Source organism: Scyliorhinus canicula, chromosome 8 (assembly GCF_902713615.1).
Source record: "Scyliorhinus canicula chromosome 8, sScyCan1.1, whole genome shotgun sequence".
Classification (NCBI taxonomy): domain Eukaryota; kingdom Metazoa; phylum Chordata; class Chondrichthyes; order Carcharhiniformes; family Scyliorhinidae; genus Scyliorhinus; species Scyliorhinus canicula.
In genome coordinates this window covers 136,752-152,157 of record NC_052153.1, presented here as the reverse complement: position 1 = coordinate 152,157, position 15,406 = coordinate 136,752, and the positions used below count along the sequence as shown (strand labels likewise).

At 44.8% G+C, this 15,406-nt stretch overlaps 1 protein-coding gene across 1 annotated transcript in view; it reads right to left on the bottom strand.

Moving 5' to 3' along the window:
• LOC119970045 (stabilizer of axonemal microtubules 2-like) overlaps positions 1 to 12,695 on the bottom strand; it is a 67,792-nt gene extending 55,097 nt beyond the window's left edge. Inside the window, exon 1 of the mRNA XM_038803987.1 lies at positions 12,544 to 12,695. Coding sequence (XP_038659915.1) covers positions 12,544 to 12,581 — 38 coding nt within the window. The 5' untranslated portion in view covers positions 12,582 to 12,695. The remainder of the gene's footprint in view (positions 1 to 12,543) is intronic.
• Positions 12,696 to 15,406: the final 2,711 nt, after the last annotated feature.

The window sequence follows — 15,406 nt, the reverse complement described above, 5'->3', positions numbered from 1 at the left end:
CGAGGCCCCTCTGGCCCAGTCAGCGAGGAGCCTCTGGCCCAGTCAGCGAGGAGCCTCTGGCCCAGTCAGCGAGGAGCCTCTGGCCCGGTCAGCGAGGCCCCTCCGGCCAGGTCAGTGAAGCCCCTCCACCCCGGTCAGCAAGGAGCCTCCGGCCCAGTCAGCAAGGTGCCTCCAGCTTGGTCAGCGAGGCCCCTCTGGCCCGGTCAGTGAGGCCCCTCTGGACCGGTCAGCAAGGTGTCTCCGGCCTGGTCAGCGAGGCCCCTCTGGCCCAGTCAGCGAGGCCCCACTGGCCCGGTCAACGAGGAGCCTCCGGCCTGGTCAGCGAGGCCCCTCCGGCCCAGTCAGCGAGGCCCCACTGGCCCGGTCAACGAGGAGCCTCCGGCCTGGTCAGCGAGGCCCCTCCGGCCTGGTAAGTGAGGCCTCTCAGTCCTGGTCAGCGAGAAGACTCAGTACCGGTCAGCGAGGAGCCTCTGGCCTGGTCAGTGAGGCCCCTCAGTCCCGGTCAGGGAGAAGCCTCCGACCTAGTCAGCGAGGTGCCTCCAGCCCGGTCAGCGAGGCCTCCATGGCCTGGTCAGCGAGGCCCATCCGGCCTGGTCAGTGAGGCCCTTCTGGCCCGGTCAGTGAGGAGCCTCAGTCCCGGTCAGCGAGGTGCCTCCGGCCTGGTCAGTGAGGCCTCTCTGGCCCAGTCAACAAGGTGCCTCCAGCCCGGTCAGCGAGGAGCCTCCAGCCCGATCAGCGAGGCCCCCATGGCCTGGTCATCGAGGCCCCTCCAGCCCGGTCAGTGAGGCTCCTCCGCCCGGTCAGCGAGGTGCCTCCGACCCGGTCAGTGAAGTGCCTCCGGCCCGGTTAGCAAGGCCCCTCCGGCCCGGTCAGCGAGGCCCCTCTGGGCAGGTTACCGAGGTGCCTCCGGCCCGGTCAGCGAGGCCCCTCTGGCCCGGTCAGCGAAGTGCCTCCAGCCCGGTCAGCGAGGCCCCTCTGGCCTGGTCAGCGAAGTGCCTCCAGCCCAGTCAGTGTGGCCCCTCTGGCCAGGTTAGCAAGGTGCCTCCGGCCCGGTCAGTGAGGTCCCTCTGGCCCGGTCAGCGAGGCCCCTCTGGCCAGGTCAGCGAGGAACCTCCGGCCCGGTCAGCGAGGCCCCTCCGCCCCGGTCAGTGAGGAGCCTCTAGCCCAGTCAGCGAGGTGCCTCCAGCCTGGTCAGCGAGGAGCCTCCGGCCCGGTCAGCGAGGAGCCTCCGGCCCGGTCAGCGAGGAGCCTCCGGCCCTGTCAGTGAGGAGCCTCCGGCCCGGTCAGCGAGGAGCCTCCGGCCCAGTCAGCAAAGTGCCTCCAGCCCGGTCACCGAGGCCTCTTTGGCCCGGTCAGCGAGGAGCCTCCGGCCCGGTCAGTGAGGTGCCTACGGCCTGGTCAGCGAGGCCCCTCTGGTCCGGTCAGCGAGGTTCCTCCAGCTCGGTCAGCGAGGCCCCTCCGGCCCGGTCAGCCAAGAGCCTCCATCCTGGTCAGTGTCCAATAGGAAGGAGGAGGACAAGGGGGAAAACCAACAGCCTCTTTGTGGTCAGATTGACTGTGATTGGCTCACCTGACTGCAATACGTGTACCTGTAAGTGTCACATCCCTTGGTCACTGACCAACAGGATCACGATGCAGAAATAAAAGCTGCCACAAAATATCTTAGACCCGAAAATCTTCACCTCTCCGAACCTGGACCTACACTGGACTTCACCACATCACCCCCAAGGGAGTTATCCCTGGCCAATGGGCAACAGGATACTGACCACAATGCCGAACCTGGCCAAACCCAGTATCGTCACAAAGATAAATGAGAATTGGTACCCAACTCCCTCCAGCCACCATGAATCAAGGAGAATTAAAGCAAAGCGTCTCGATTCAACGTGTTGAAACATTGACCAGCAAACTTTGGCGACAAAGTGGTTAGCGCTGCTGCCTCAGACCTCCAAGGACCTGGGTTCGATTCCAGTCTCAGGTGACTGTCTGTGTTCAGTTTGCACTTTCTCCAGTGTCTGCGTGGGTTTCTTCCGGGTGCTCCAGTTTCCTCCCATGGTCCAAAGATGTGTAGGTTAGGTGGATTGGCCCCTTAGTGTCCAGGGATGTGTAGGTTAGGTTAATGGATTATGGAGAAAGGTTGGGGGGAATGGGCTTAGGTGGAGTACTCTTTCATAGGGCTGTTGTAGACTCAATGGGCCGAATGGCATCCTTGTGTACTGTAGGGGTTCTATGAAACCTCTGTACATGGTAAAAGTCATGTAAACCCAAAAAAGACACAAGAGATGTGCACAAGGACAAAAACAACAATTGAAAGATGAGCAGAGCCAGAGATTGCGAAAACGCAGCCAGTCCCGTGCTCACATCATGTGACCCCGCACATGTGCATTTCTATAATACCAATGTGACCCCACACGTGTGCATTTCTATAATACCAATGTGACCCCACACGTGTGCATTTCTATAATACCAATGTGACCCCACACGTGTGCATTTCTATAATACCAATGTGACCCCACACGTGTGCATTTCTATAATACCAATGTGACCCCACACGTGTGCATTTCTATAATGCCTATGTTAACACCAACTCTGTCTGTCCTAACACTAGTACAAAATGTGACCCCGGTGGGAACAAGTCTCTTATTACAGAGAGAGACTGCAGATGACTTTGCAGAGTAAACTCAAATAGTTCCGCCGCTAGAGGATTGGCATGGGTAGCAGCAGTCTGGGTGTCACAGCAAGAGCACTGGCAGAGGTGCAGTGGTAGGAGCAGGAATGTTGTCGGCCTGAGTGGACGCAGACATTGCTACTGTCACTGTTCCAGCTGATGCCTCAATAGTCAGCAAGACCCCTCTGGCCCGGTCAGCGAGGAGCCTCCGGCCCGGTCAGCGAGGAGCCTCCGGCCCGGTCAGCGAGGAGCCTCCGGCCCGGTCAGCGAGGCTCAGACAGTGCTACTGTCACTGTTCCAGCTGATGCTTCAATAATCTTAGTGATGTGGCGGCAGACAGATTGCTGGGATGCTGAGGGTCTGTAGGGCCCTTTGCACACAGATGGCTGCAACATTGGGAGTCAGCTATCGTTCAGTTTATGGCAGTCATGCCTTGGAGTCAGAAAGCTGTGAGTTCAAGTTTCCAGGACTTGAGCACAAGATGTGGCTGACATACTGGGGGAGTGCCACACTGATGGAGGATTTGTCTCTTGAATTAGACATCAAATTGAGGCCCCATTTGCCTCCCCAGTGGGACATGGAAGGTCAAGGTCACGTGACAGTATTTCAAACGAATAGCAGGGAAGTTATCCCCTGATCAACAAGATATAAAATACCCCACAAGTTATTTGACCATTATCACATTGCTGTTTGTGGGAGCTTGCTGTGCACAAATTAGCACCTGCATTGCAACAGTGACAATACTAATGAAAGTACATATTTGGCTGTAATTTGCTTTGGGCTGTCCAGTGGTCACAAAAGGCACGTTATAAATACAAGTCACTTTTTTATAGAATGCATTTATGTTAGATCTCACATAAAAGACTGTCCGGTAAATTGACTGTCACAAGTTTGTATTACTCAGCACTGGTTACAGATACAATAAATTGGGCAGCACGGTAGCACAGTGGTTAGCACTGTTACTTCATAGCACCAGGGTCCCAGATTCGATTCCCGGCTTGGGTCACTGCCTGTGTGGAGTCTGCGTGGGTTTCCTCCGGGTGCTCTGGTCTTCTCCCACAAGTCCCAAAAGACATGCTGTTAGGTAGTTTGGATATTATGAATTCTCCATCTGTGTACCCGAACAGGTGGCTGAATGTGGTGACTAGGGGCTTTTCACAGTAACTTCATTGCAGTGTTAATGTAAGCCTACTTGTGACAAAGATTATTATTATCATCCTGTCTGGCTGCATCACAGCCTGGTATGGCAACTGCTCAGCCCAAGACTGTAAGAAACTACAGAGAGTCGTGAACACAGCCCAGTCCATCACACAAACCTGCCTCCCATCCATTGACTCTGTTTACACCGCTCACTGCCTTGGCAAAGCGGGCAGCATAATCAAAGACCCCTCCCACCCGAGTTATTCCCTCTTCTAACTTCTCTCATCGGGCAGAAGGTACAAATGTTTGAGAACACGGACTAAAATTCAAAAATAGCTTCTTCCCCACTCTTACCAGCACTGTATTCCATATGCTTCCCCCAATGTCTATGTTTATGTATTTACATCATATGCATCGCGTATTTATCGTATGTCCTATGTTTTACATGTAGGGAGTGATTTGTCTGGATTGTATGCAGAATAATACTTTTCACTGTACCTCGGTACAAGTGGCAATAAATCTAAATCCAACACTTTTCCAGGTACAACTTCTCCTGTAACTGTATTTTTCCTGAATTCCAATCTCCCCTCCAATTCCTGGTTAATAGTGTCTTCTGGGATGATAAGTATATCCTCTACACAGTGAAGACTGATGCAAAATACCTGATCAATTCAACTGCCATCGCCTATGTTCCCCTTTTAATTCCCCAGACTCTCTTTCTGTAGGATTAATACTCAATTTGTTAACTATTTTCCTCTTAAAATATCTCCACACTTGCTATCTGTTTCTATATGTCCAGCTATCTTTCACCTAGACTCCAATTTGTTCCTCCTTTTCTATCGTTGTCATTCTTGTGTTTTTTTTAAATAGTCTATCCAATCTTCTGACCTGCCACCCATCTTTGCACAATGAAATGCTTTTTCTTAAACTTGATATTATCTTTAACTCTTTTACTTAACCAAGGAGGGTGGGTCTGCCCCTTGGAATTTGTATTTCTTGTTAGCAGGCGTCTGTTCGATGTTTTCTGAAAAATTCACTTAGTGTTTGCCTCTGCATTTCTACTGACCGATCCTTTATCATTTGCCAGTTCGCTTTAGCAACCCCTGTTTTCATCCTCTCATAATTGTCTTTATTTAAATTTAAAACACTGACCTTGGACTCTTGATTCTCTCTGGTAAATTTCAATCATATTATGATCGTTACTACCTTGGGATCCTTCACTATGAGAACCCCAATTAAACCCATCTCATTGCACAATAGCAGGTCTAGTACTGCCTGCACTCTGGCTAGCTCCAGAACCTTCAGTAAGGATACAAACAGGCTTCAAATATTGAACACCTTCTCTGGACGTGGTAACATTTACCATTAATTACAAATTATAAAGTCAGAAATGCTGTAATGAGTCAACGTTTCAAATGTATAATTTAGAAATCTTTTTAACCCACCAAAAACAGTATATCATCAGTTTGTATTATTGAGATAAACATGCCATCTTATTTTTAATGTGATTCTTTGGCCCAATATTTACAAGATGGTGTCGAACGGACATTCATCGCAGAACAGATTGAATCAGCAGGTTCATTGCTGAAGGAGCCACTCTGGCTGCACATCCAGCAGACACCTGTTGTACACAATGTTCTGAGTGATATCAATAAGCCCCTTTTTGTCAACCCAACTGCAATTATTGTTTTCGCATATCTTGATGTGGAGATTAACCATATCAATTTACAGTTCAGTCTTAATTTATGGTTGCCAGCGTAGCTACCTGTCAAACAGTATCATAAAATGCTTCTAAGTCTTTGAAGTCCGGGCAAAGTCCGGGCACAGCTTACACTACTTGTGTTTCACATATTTGTACCACGTTACATCAAACACGTGTAAAATTATCCTTGAATCATTAGACACCAAGAGAGAAATGTCAATTGAGCTCATTGTCTTTTTAATTCATTCAGGGGATGCAAGTATCACTGGTAAGTTTTCTTGCCATCTATAATTGCCCTTGATATAATGATCATAGTATCAGGATATTTATTTAGATTAGCCATATAAAAAGAACAAGGAAAAATCTATTGTAACAAGACTGGAGAAAGGCCAATTTCAGTGGGGCAAGAATAGATCTGTTCCAGGTAAATTGGAATTAAAGATTGGCAGGTGACAGGAAAACAGTGGTGACATGAAAATATGAGGGAAATCCAAGAAATTGGAATATTTTCTGCTGGTTATATATATTTTTTCAATATAAGTTTGCTTAAGGTATAGATAGCTTGGCTGTTAATGGCATTAATGCCTTCGATATGTTGATGAGTTTAGCAAACAAATATTTACCAAAAGCAAGTTGATAACAATGGGGAACAGAAGATGAGGGGGTAGATTACCATGTTAAAGGTTCAAAATAAGGGACATGGTGTGAAGAGAGGTCCTAAAGTGGGTGTATTTTGCATTTACACTCTAAAAACTAGACTCAAGAAATAGAGGTATTTAGGTTTGACTTTTGAAGAAGTTAGCTTAGATAAGGGAAGTTCAAAGGGGAAACTATGAGATGATTAAACGTAGGCAGGAAGCTGGTTTTTTTAGACCTGCACCAACACCAGTAATAGTTACTGAACTCTCAAAAAGCAGTATCTACGAAGAAAGCCCATCTTGAAAAGCAAGTTATTTTGTTCCACCTCAGAAGCAACCCCTAAGAGATATAATGGTCTGGTGTAGGAACTGTTACTGGACTTATATCGTTTTAAAATCTGAAGATGTTGTGGGACCTTTGGGAAAGTTAGGTCGGAAGGAAGAGAAGCAAGGATTGTTTAGAACTGGGTAAAGTTAGTGATACTTTGTATAGCCGCTGTACTTCGATGTGACTTGTTTATTTTATTGATGAACAAACATTTATTTTGTTTAAAGTCATTACGAAACATTTAGGATAGCATTCTCTGGATTTTCAATCTGTCTTCTCATTATACCAAAGTGTAAAAACGCAGTTGAATATGTTCGTTTCAAGTTTCCCTTCTGGGATTTGGAATAACTTGCATTTACCACAAACCGTGTCCTCAACACAGGCAAAACAATGGACTATGTTAAGAGGAGAAATGGGCAAGGCAAACAAACCCAGAGCTTCCGGATAGATAGTAAGCTAGAGTGCAAGATGAAGCAGAAAAATTGGGTGATTGACAAATCACAAATTAATAATACAAAGAAGAACCAGGCTGAATGTAGAAAGTTCAAAGGAAGATTGAAAATGGAAATCAAAGAGGTTAAGAGGGCGCAAGAAAATCCTGCCAGTTTATATGAAAGGAAATCAAAAAGCCTTCCATAAACATAGAAATAGTAAAATGATAGGAGGTGGAAGGTGGAGGTTGATTAGGGACCGAAATGGGGACATGTACAGAGTATATTGCTGCACTATTGAATGAAGGGGGTGGCACGGTGGTTAGCACTGCTGCCTCAGTGTCAGGGACCCGGGTTCAATTACAACCTCGGGTCACTGTCTGTGTGGAGTCTGCACGTTCTCCCAGTGTCTGCGTGGGTTTCCTCCGGGTGCTCCGGTTTCCTCCCAAAGAACAAAGAAAGGTACAGCACAGGAACAGGCCCTTCGGCCCTCCAAGCCTGTGCCGACCATGCTGCCCATCTAAACTAAAATCTTCTACACTTCTTGGGTCCGTATCACTCTATTCCCATCCTATTCATATATTTGTCAAGAAGCCCCTTAAATGTCATTATCGTCCCTGCTTCCACCACCTCCTCCGGCAGAGAGTTCCAGGCACCCACTACCCTCTGTGTAAAAAAACTTGCCTCGTACATCTCCTCTAAACCTTGCCCCTCGCACCTTAAACCTATGCCCCCTAGTAATTGACCCCTCTACCCTAGGAAAAAGCCTCTGACTATCCACTCGGTCTATGCCCCTCATAATTTTGTAGACCTCTATCAGGTCGCCCCTCAACCTCCATCGTCCCAGTGAGAACAAACCGAGTTTATTCAACCGCTCCTCATAGTTAATGCCCTCCATACCAGGCAACATCCTGGTAAATCTCTTCTGCACCCTCTCTAAATCCTCCACATCCTTCTGGTAGTGTGGCGACCAGAATTGAACACTATACTCCAAGTGTGGCCTAACTAAGGTTCTATACAACTGCAACATGACTTGCCAATTCCTATACTCAATGCCACAGCCGATAAAGGCAAGCATGCCGTATGCCTTCTTAACTGCCTTCTCCACTGTGTTGCCCCTTTCAGTGACCTGTGGACCTGTACACCTAGATCTCTGACTTTCAATACTCGAAGGTTCTACCATTCACTGTATATTCCCTACCTGCATTAGACCTTCCAAAATGCATTCCCTCACATTTGTCCGGATTAAACTCCATCAGCCATCTCTCCGCCCAAGTCTCCAAACGATCTAAATCCTGCTGTATCCTCTGACAGACAACCTCCCACAGTCCAAAAATGTGCAGATTAGGTGGGGTTACTGGGATGGGGTGCCCTTTCGGAGGGTCGGCTCAAATGTGATGGGCCAAATGGCCTCCTTCCGCACTGTGGGGATTCTATGGTTCTAAGACAGTTTAAGGTGATATGAAGATTTTTTTTAAAATGCAGTTTGTGTTTGCTATCATTACCTGGTAGAATGGTGCAGGCAGATTCAACCAGGGCTTTCAAAAGGGAATAAGCAACTGAAGAGAGAAATAAGTATTATAGGGCGAGCGGAGTTGTTCTTGCAGAGGGCTAGCACAAGAAACCTCCTTCTATGCTGTAGACCACCAATAATTTTTAATCTTCAGATATCTGTATCGGTAAAGGGGAAAAGTCCAGTGTTTGGAGTTAGGTTGATAATTATAATAATTTGCACGGGTGTAATTCGAACATTTGTTATTTCTTAGCAATGACAACATATCCCCGAGTCTAAACTGTAGTTATCAGTAAGAATATTATCTCCCATAGAAAACCATGATATTACTATATTACCCATGATATTGTTAACCCAATCAATATTAATTTTAAAAGTTAATGTTTCAGCCTATTTCATTTAACTTTTATCAATGCTAATCTAACTGCTGCCTCATACAAGGCAATCCATAAACTATTACACATTCTTTGGTTGCCTTGGTCGCCTCCACAAACCTTCATATTTTTCTTAATACTTCTATTATTCCAACTGTAAATGGAATGTTTGTCTCTCCATAGTGCACAATGAGGCCAATACTTTATGACTGTGTTGGTTACTTTTATTTATTTTATTTAAAGGTATGCATTATTACAGCTCAGCTGCCCTATCAGGAGTTCTATTGGCATTTAAGATCCTAATCAGTATTTGAAGAAGAGGGAGCACTCCCCAGTGTACACTAATACTCTTTCATTTATTGATGGGACATGCGCACCACCAGCTGGGCCAGTATTTATCGCCCTTCCCCAATTGTTCTTCAACTCCGTTTCAAAGGACAGTAAAGAGTCGACCACAGAAATCACATATAAGCCAGGCCAGGTAAGGACGGCAGATTTCCATTCCTAAAGACCACTAGTAAACAAAAATAGATGTGTTTTTAACAACAATCAACAATGACTTCATGGTTATCATTCCACTTTTTAATTCCAGATTTATTTTCAGCAATTTCAAATTTCACTATCGGCTGTGGTGAGATTTGAACCCAGATTACCCTGGGTCCTGGATTATTAGTCCAGTGTCAGCACCACTATGCCATCGCCTACCCACCCAAAAAAAACAATTGGCCAACCATTCTTTTAATTGATGTTTACAAAACATCATTGCCACCGAATATCTGCCAAGTTTCTTTACAAATTTCAAAACAGATCCATTATGAAGGTTCTTGAAATGTTTCAATTATACATTACGGTACGACATAAATGAGAGTTATTTCTTCCTAAACAAATAAACATTTAAATATGAACTAAATTGATAGGAAATTCCCAGTTCAACTCCCGGCCATTGGATTGCTGCACCCCAACTCATTTATCCCTTAAAGTTTGTTCCCCAATTAGATCATGGGCAACCCAATCCCATGTCCCTGCTTTTTCCTCAAAAGCCCTATCAATAGATTTAAAATTTAATTGATCTAGCTTCAATTACAATTTTATGGAAGAGTTAATTTCATTCAAGGTCTGGCTCATTGTGTAAATAAATTTAAAAATTGTGTCCTCTTATCCTAAACTCTCCAACCAATGGAAATAATATCTCTATCTACCTTATCAATTCTGCTTAATACCTTAAACTTGAATCAAATCACCCCTTAACCCAAGAGAATAGAACTCTAGTTGTACAAACAGGACAATTGGACTCGTTATGATTGATATGATCCAACTTATATTTTAGTATCAGTCTCCGCAAAGGTGACCGGACATGTTGAAAAGGCTGTTTAAGAAAGGCATAAAGTATACATTTATAAATCAGCTCTGAACAGCACAGGTCAAGTTTTTAAGAGAAGAAGCACGTACTAGAATTTTACTACGGATGTCCTTCGAGCAGAGGAGAGATTTAGCAGAAGCTTTCAAAACCATTAATGGTTTTGATAAATAAGGTAAAACTGTTTTCAGTGATGGAAAAATCAATAACAGATTTAAGATGATTGGTTAAAAAAAACCCTGGGGAGGAGAAGTTATTTTGTCCACTGCCTGAAAGGGGGTGGAAGCAGTTGATAACTAAAGGGTTCGGAGAAAGTATCAGAGGAGAGGTTCAAATGGATGCTAGACTGGATGGCCACCTCCTGTGTAGCAGGAGATTATAAACTATTACATTTCTTCTCTGCTTGAAAAATGAAAAAGGGTTGATATTCTAGAAAATTCCATCTCTTAAAAAGTACAGCAAATTTATTTTTTTGGCATCAAATTATGTTTCAAGCTGTTTAAATCCCATGGCAAAGTTCTTTGAACCTGTAGCGATCTATAAAATACTGTAACGATCTATACAATTTTTATTTTCAGCTGTGCTCCATTCTCAAAATGGAGAATGGAGGAAATTCCGAGTGTATCACTGTTGTTGTTTAGGTGGGGCCTTGTGGTGCAGGTCTTGTGTACCTGTCTCTGAACCAGATAAGCTGGGTTCAAGTTCCACCCAGAGGACCTGCTGGTCAGAAAGACTGGTTCATAATACAGCCAGACAGGTGGAGCATCAAACTTGCAAATCCTTCCAGCACACAGCAAGAGCCGGAGAAATTCCTAATTAGCCACAGCTCCAGGTTATAATATACACAAGGTTTAGCTCCTCGAGTGGTCTGTAACACACCTGTTTGCTGGTTCAAGCCATCTAGAAACATGAGGCTACAAGTAAAATTCCCCAATTCTCATGATGTAGCGATGCTGGCGTTGGACTGGGGTGACCACAGTAAGAAGTCTTACAACACCAGGTTAAAGTCCAACAGGTTTGTTTCAAACACTAACTTTCAGGTGAGGAAGGGGCAGTGCTCCGAAAGCTCGTGTTTGAAACAAACCTGTTGGACTTTAACCCAATTCTCATAGTTAGAGGTTTTGGATAGCAAAAAGGGAGAAAATAATTTGTACTTGGGGGGGAAAAAAAATCCTAATCACATTATTTGTAAAACATTGAAGAGGAAGGTCAGTGTTTTGCTCGACATATATCAAGTTTCATTAAACTTATATGCACCTTGTCAAATAATTCGGTAATCAATAACGCATACACGTAAATGTTTCTTTCCATAACGTTTAAATGATCGTTTGCTGTAGTTATAGAACATAGAACAGTACAGCACAGAACAGGCCCTTCGGCCCTCGATGTTGTGCCGAGCAATGATCACCCTACTCAAACCCACGTATCCACCCTATACCCGTAACCCAACAACCCCCCCCATAACCTTACTTTTTTTAGGACACTATGGGCAATTTAGCATGGCCAATCCACCTATCCCGCACATCTTTGGACTGTGGGAGGAAACCGGAGCACCCGGAGGAAACCCACGCACACACGGAGAGGACGTGCAGACTCCGCACAGACAGTGACCCAGCCGGGAATCGAACCTGGGACCCTGTAGCTGTGAAGCATTTATGCTAACCACCATGCTACCATGCTGCCCAGTTGATAATTAAAAACAGAAAATACCACATTTTAGCAATGTGCTTTTCTTCCAGTTCAGATTGCACGTTGCTGACGGTTGGCATGCTGGACAATAATGAAAAATAAAGACTGGCATTTCATTTTTGGATAATTTCGGATTATCCAATTGCGAATTGAACTGCTCCCGAGCTCGGTGATTTAGGAATTTTAGCTCCATTTGTGATATTGATCCTAAATAAAACTCGCCGGCAGGAACATAGGCACTCGTTCCTATGGTTACAGATTGCGCACAGCATTACCTTTATATAGTTTCCTGGTCACTGAATCCATTAACATTTCGCACTCCCCAGACCTCATTAACCAGGCTGGTTATTTAGGAGATTACATTTAAAATCGAGTCATGACACCATTTCCCCCACATTGCAATTTAATGTAACATTCGAACCTATTTATGTTTTTATAAAGTGAGGCATCCGGTTTATTCAGATAATTCCCAATGGAAAATCCCACCAGATAGATGTTGCAAATTAATCCTCAGTATTAGTGGTTAATCTGCTTCAATTTACTTGCACAGTAAAAACGCTGCACCGTTTTATTTACTTTATTAACTGAGTGAGTCACTCCATAACCGTTGAAATATAATTAATTAATTTGTCTAATTTTAGCCGCAGCCTCTATCGTCAGAATCAAACCAAAGGAGAGTCTTTGCACTAAAGATTGACCTACATACCCACAGGTGCAGAGCTCGCAAATACATTTCCTCTTCATGGTGTGGAGAGGAGTCAGAACCCTGCTCTGCTCGGCTGTGTTGTGTTGGTTAGAAATCCGTGTGGGTTTCTAAGCAATCCGTCCGTCCCAGGAACAGGAACACCTCTGCACAGGATGAACATAATCCCCTTCAGTGCAATGCAAACAGCTCCCCAGTAAAATCAGTTCAACCAACAAAAAAACTCTACAAAAAAATGTCAACGATTCCCCCCCTCCCAGAAATACAGATAAAGACTGAATTTTTGAAAAGCCAAATTGTATATTTTCAAAGTTTTATTTTAATGCAACACGCAATGGGGGCAAGTCGCAAGCTTTGATTACTGAGTAGTGCCACATAGGACACGATGAATGAAACTTAATTACAGTCCAGGAAAGCAGATAGTTTTTAGTTTAAATGTTTACCATTAAATAGCAAAGGAACTTGGAATCTGGGGCTGATTTAGCACAGTGGGCTAAATAGCTGGTATAGAAGAACAAGGCCAGCAGCGGGTTCAATTCCAGTACCAGCCTCCTCGAACAGGCGTCGGAACGTGATGACTAGGGGCTTTTCACTAACTTAATTGAAGCCTATTTGTGACAATAAGTGATTATTAATATTATCCAGTGTGTTAAATTGTTTTAAGATTAAGGCCAGATTAGCTGTGAAAAAAGGAGAATGTGGTTCTCAAAGTGGCAATCGAAATCCCAAACCATGTGTAATAAAAAAAACAGAATTTAAGTCATTTAATCATCTAAATAGCCTAGGGATTACACGGTTCTATCATTGCTCTCCCTCCAGGTGCAATTCACAGGGTGCGATTGATAGAATGTAGGGTCAGGGACCAAGCAGGTGAATGGACAGCAAGCTGTTGGTAGTTGAAGGGAGTTACACAGATTGGTAAAGACAGGAAGTAAAATGCCATAAGGTTGAGAGTTGGGACCACTTGTTCTTTATTTACATCAATAATTTGAACAGGGCAGGAAGAACACCATTCACATTTGCAGATGACAACAAATGTGGGTTGGAGTATAATTTTTAAACAGGTGCTAGATCCCCAAAATAACCCTCATGACTCTTCTCCAAGGTGAATATGTACCATCTATGTGCAGCCCAGATTAAGCAGCAGTAGAGTATCAAGTGGACAATGTATAATATGGACTCTGCTGCCCAGGTGGCACCCACCAGTTTCCATATGAGAGTCGCTCGTCTTGCCCTTCGCTCTGGTATTCTGAAGGTGTCGCTGGGAGATCAATCAATGATATTTTAGCATTGGGTTGCGGCTAAGTGGCTGGTCACAGAACTAGACATAAATTTCTTCTACAGCTGGTCAGGTGGAAGATTTCCTGTGCTCGCACATATTTAACTTGAAGGCTGGAGGTAAAGCATCCCCTCCCCCAAAAACTAACAGCTAACAAAGCACTCCCATTGACACAGGACCTCAAAAATAAACCCACAGGTTCATCTGAAAATCCATTGTCCCGGTTAGAAAACGCTCCACATCCTACAAAATGATAATACTTCAGACAACTCTCAACAGCTTGAGGATGGGCCCGGGAAGATGTGGACACCATGAGGAATGCCCCAAAGTGTGATTGTGGCCATCCGAGACACATCACCCACACACTTTCTCTTACCCTGAGAAATCCATTCCTAGTGGCATCACAACCGTTCATACGACATCAGCTAAAGACATTGAATGGATTGTTAACCTCAACATTAAACATCAACTCTACAAGGCATTGATGTGACTGCATCTGGAGTATTGGGCACAGTTTTGGTCCCCTTATTTGACGAAAGATGTAGTGGCATTGGAGGCAGTTCAGAGGAGATTCACTAAATCGATTCCAGAGATGAGGGATTTGTCTTATGACGAGAGATTTAACAGTTTAGGCCGATACTCTCTCGAGTTTAGAAGAATGAGGGGAAAATCAAATTGAGGTATACAAAGTGCTAAAAGGTATGGATAAAGTAGACGTGGAGCAGATGCTTCCTCCTATGGGGCATTCTAGAATGAGAGGTCACAGACTCAGAATAAGGTAGCAAATTTAAAATCGAGTCGAGGAGAAACTACTTCTCCCAAAGGGTCGTGAATCTGTGGAATTCGCTACCCCAGAGTGTGGTGGACGCTGGGACGAGTAAATTTACAGATTTGTAATTGGTAATGGGCTGAAGGATTATGGAGAATGGGCAGGATGGTGGAGTTAAGGCAGGATGAGATCAGCCATGATCGAATGGCGGGGCAGACTCGATGGTCAAATGGCCTAATTCTGCTCCCATCATGAACTTTTGAACTATAACCAGCCATTTATGGGACAGCACAGTAGCACTGTGGTTAGCACAGTTGCTTCACAGCTCCAGGGTCCCAGGCGATTCCCGGCTTGGGTCACAGTCTGTGCGGAGTCTGCACGTTCTCCCAGCATGTGTGGGTTTACTGCGGGTGCTCCGGTTTCCTCCCACAGTTCAAAGATGTGTAGGTTAGGTGGATTGTCATGATAAATTGCCCTTAGTTTCCAAAATGTGAGGTTATTGGGTTGCAGTGATAGGGTGGAGGAGTGAGCGTAAGTAGGGTGCTCTTTCCAAGAGCCAGTGCAGACTCGATGGGCCAAATGGCCTCCTTATACAGTGTAAATACTATGATTCGAACAACAAAATAAAAAAGGAGTGTAACACAATACAACAGTAATGAACCAAAGAATGGGTGTGAAAATGCCAAATTAATGTTAATAAATACATATCCACTGTCAACAGTTCAAAATCCTTAAACGTACTTCCTAACAGTGCTGTGTGCAGTTTCACCATGCAGACTAACAGTGCTTTGTATGCACCTTCATCACGCAGACTAAAA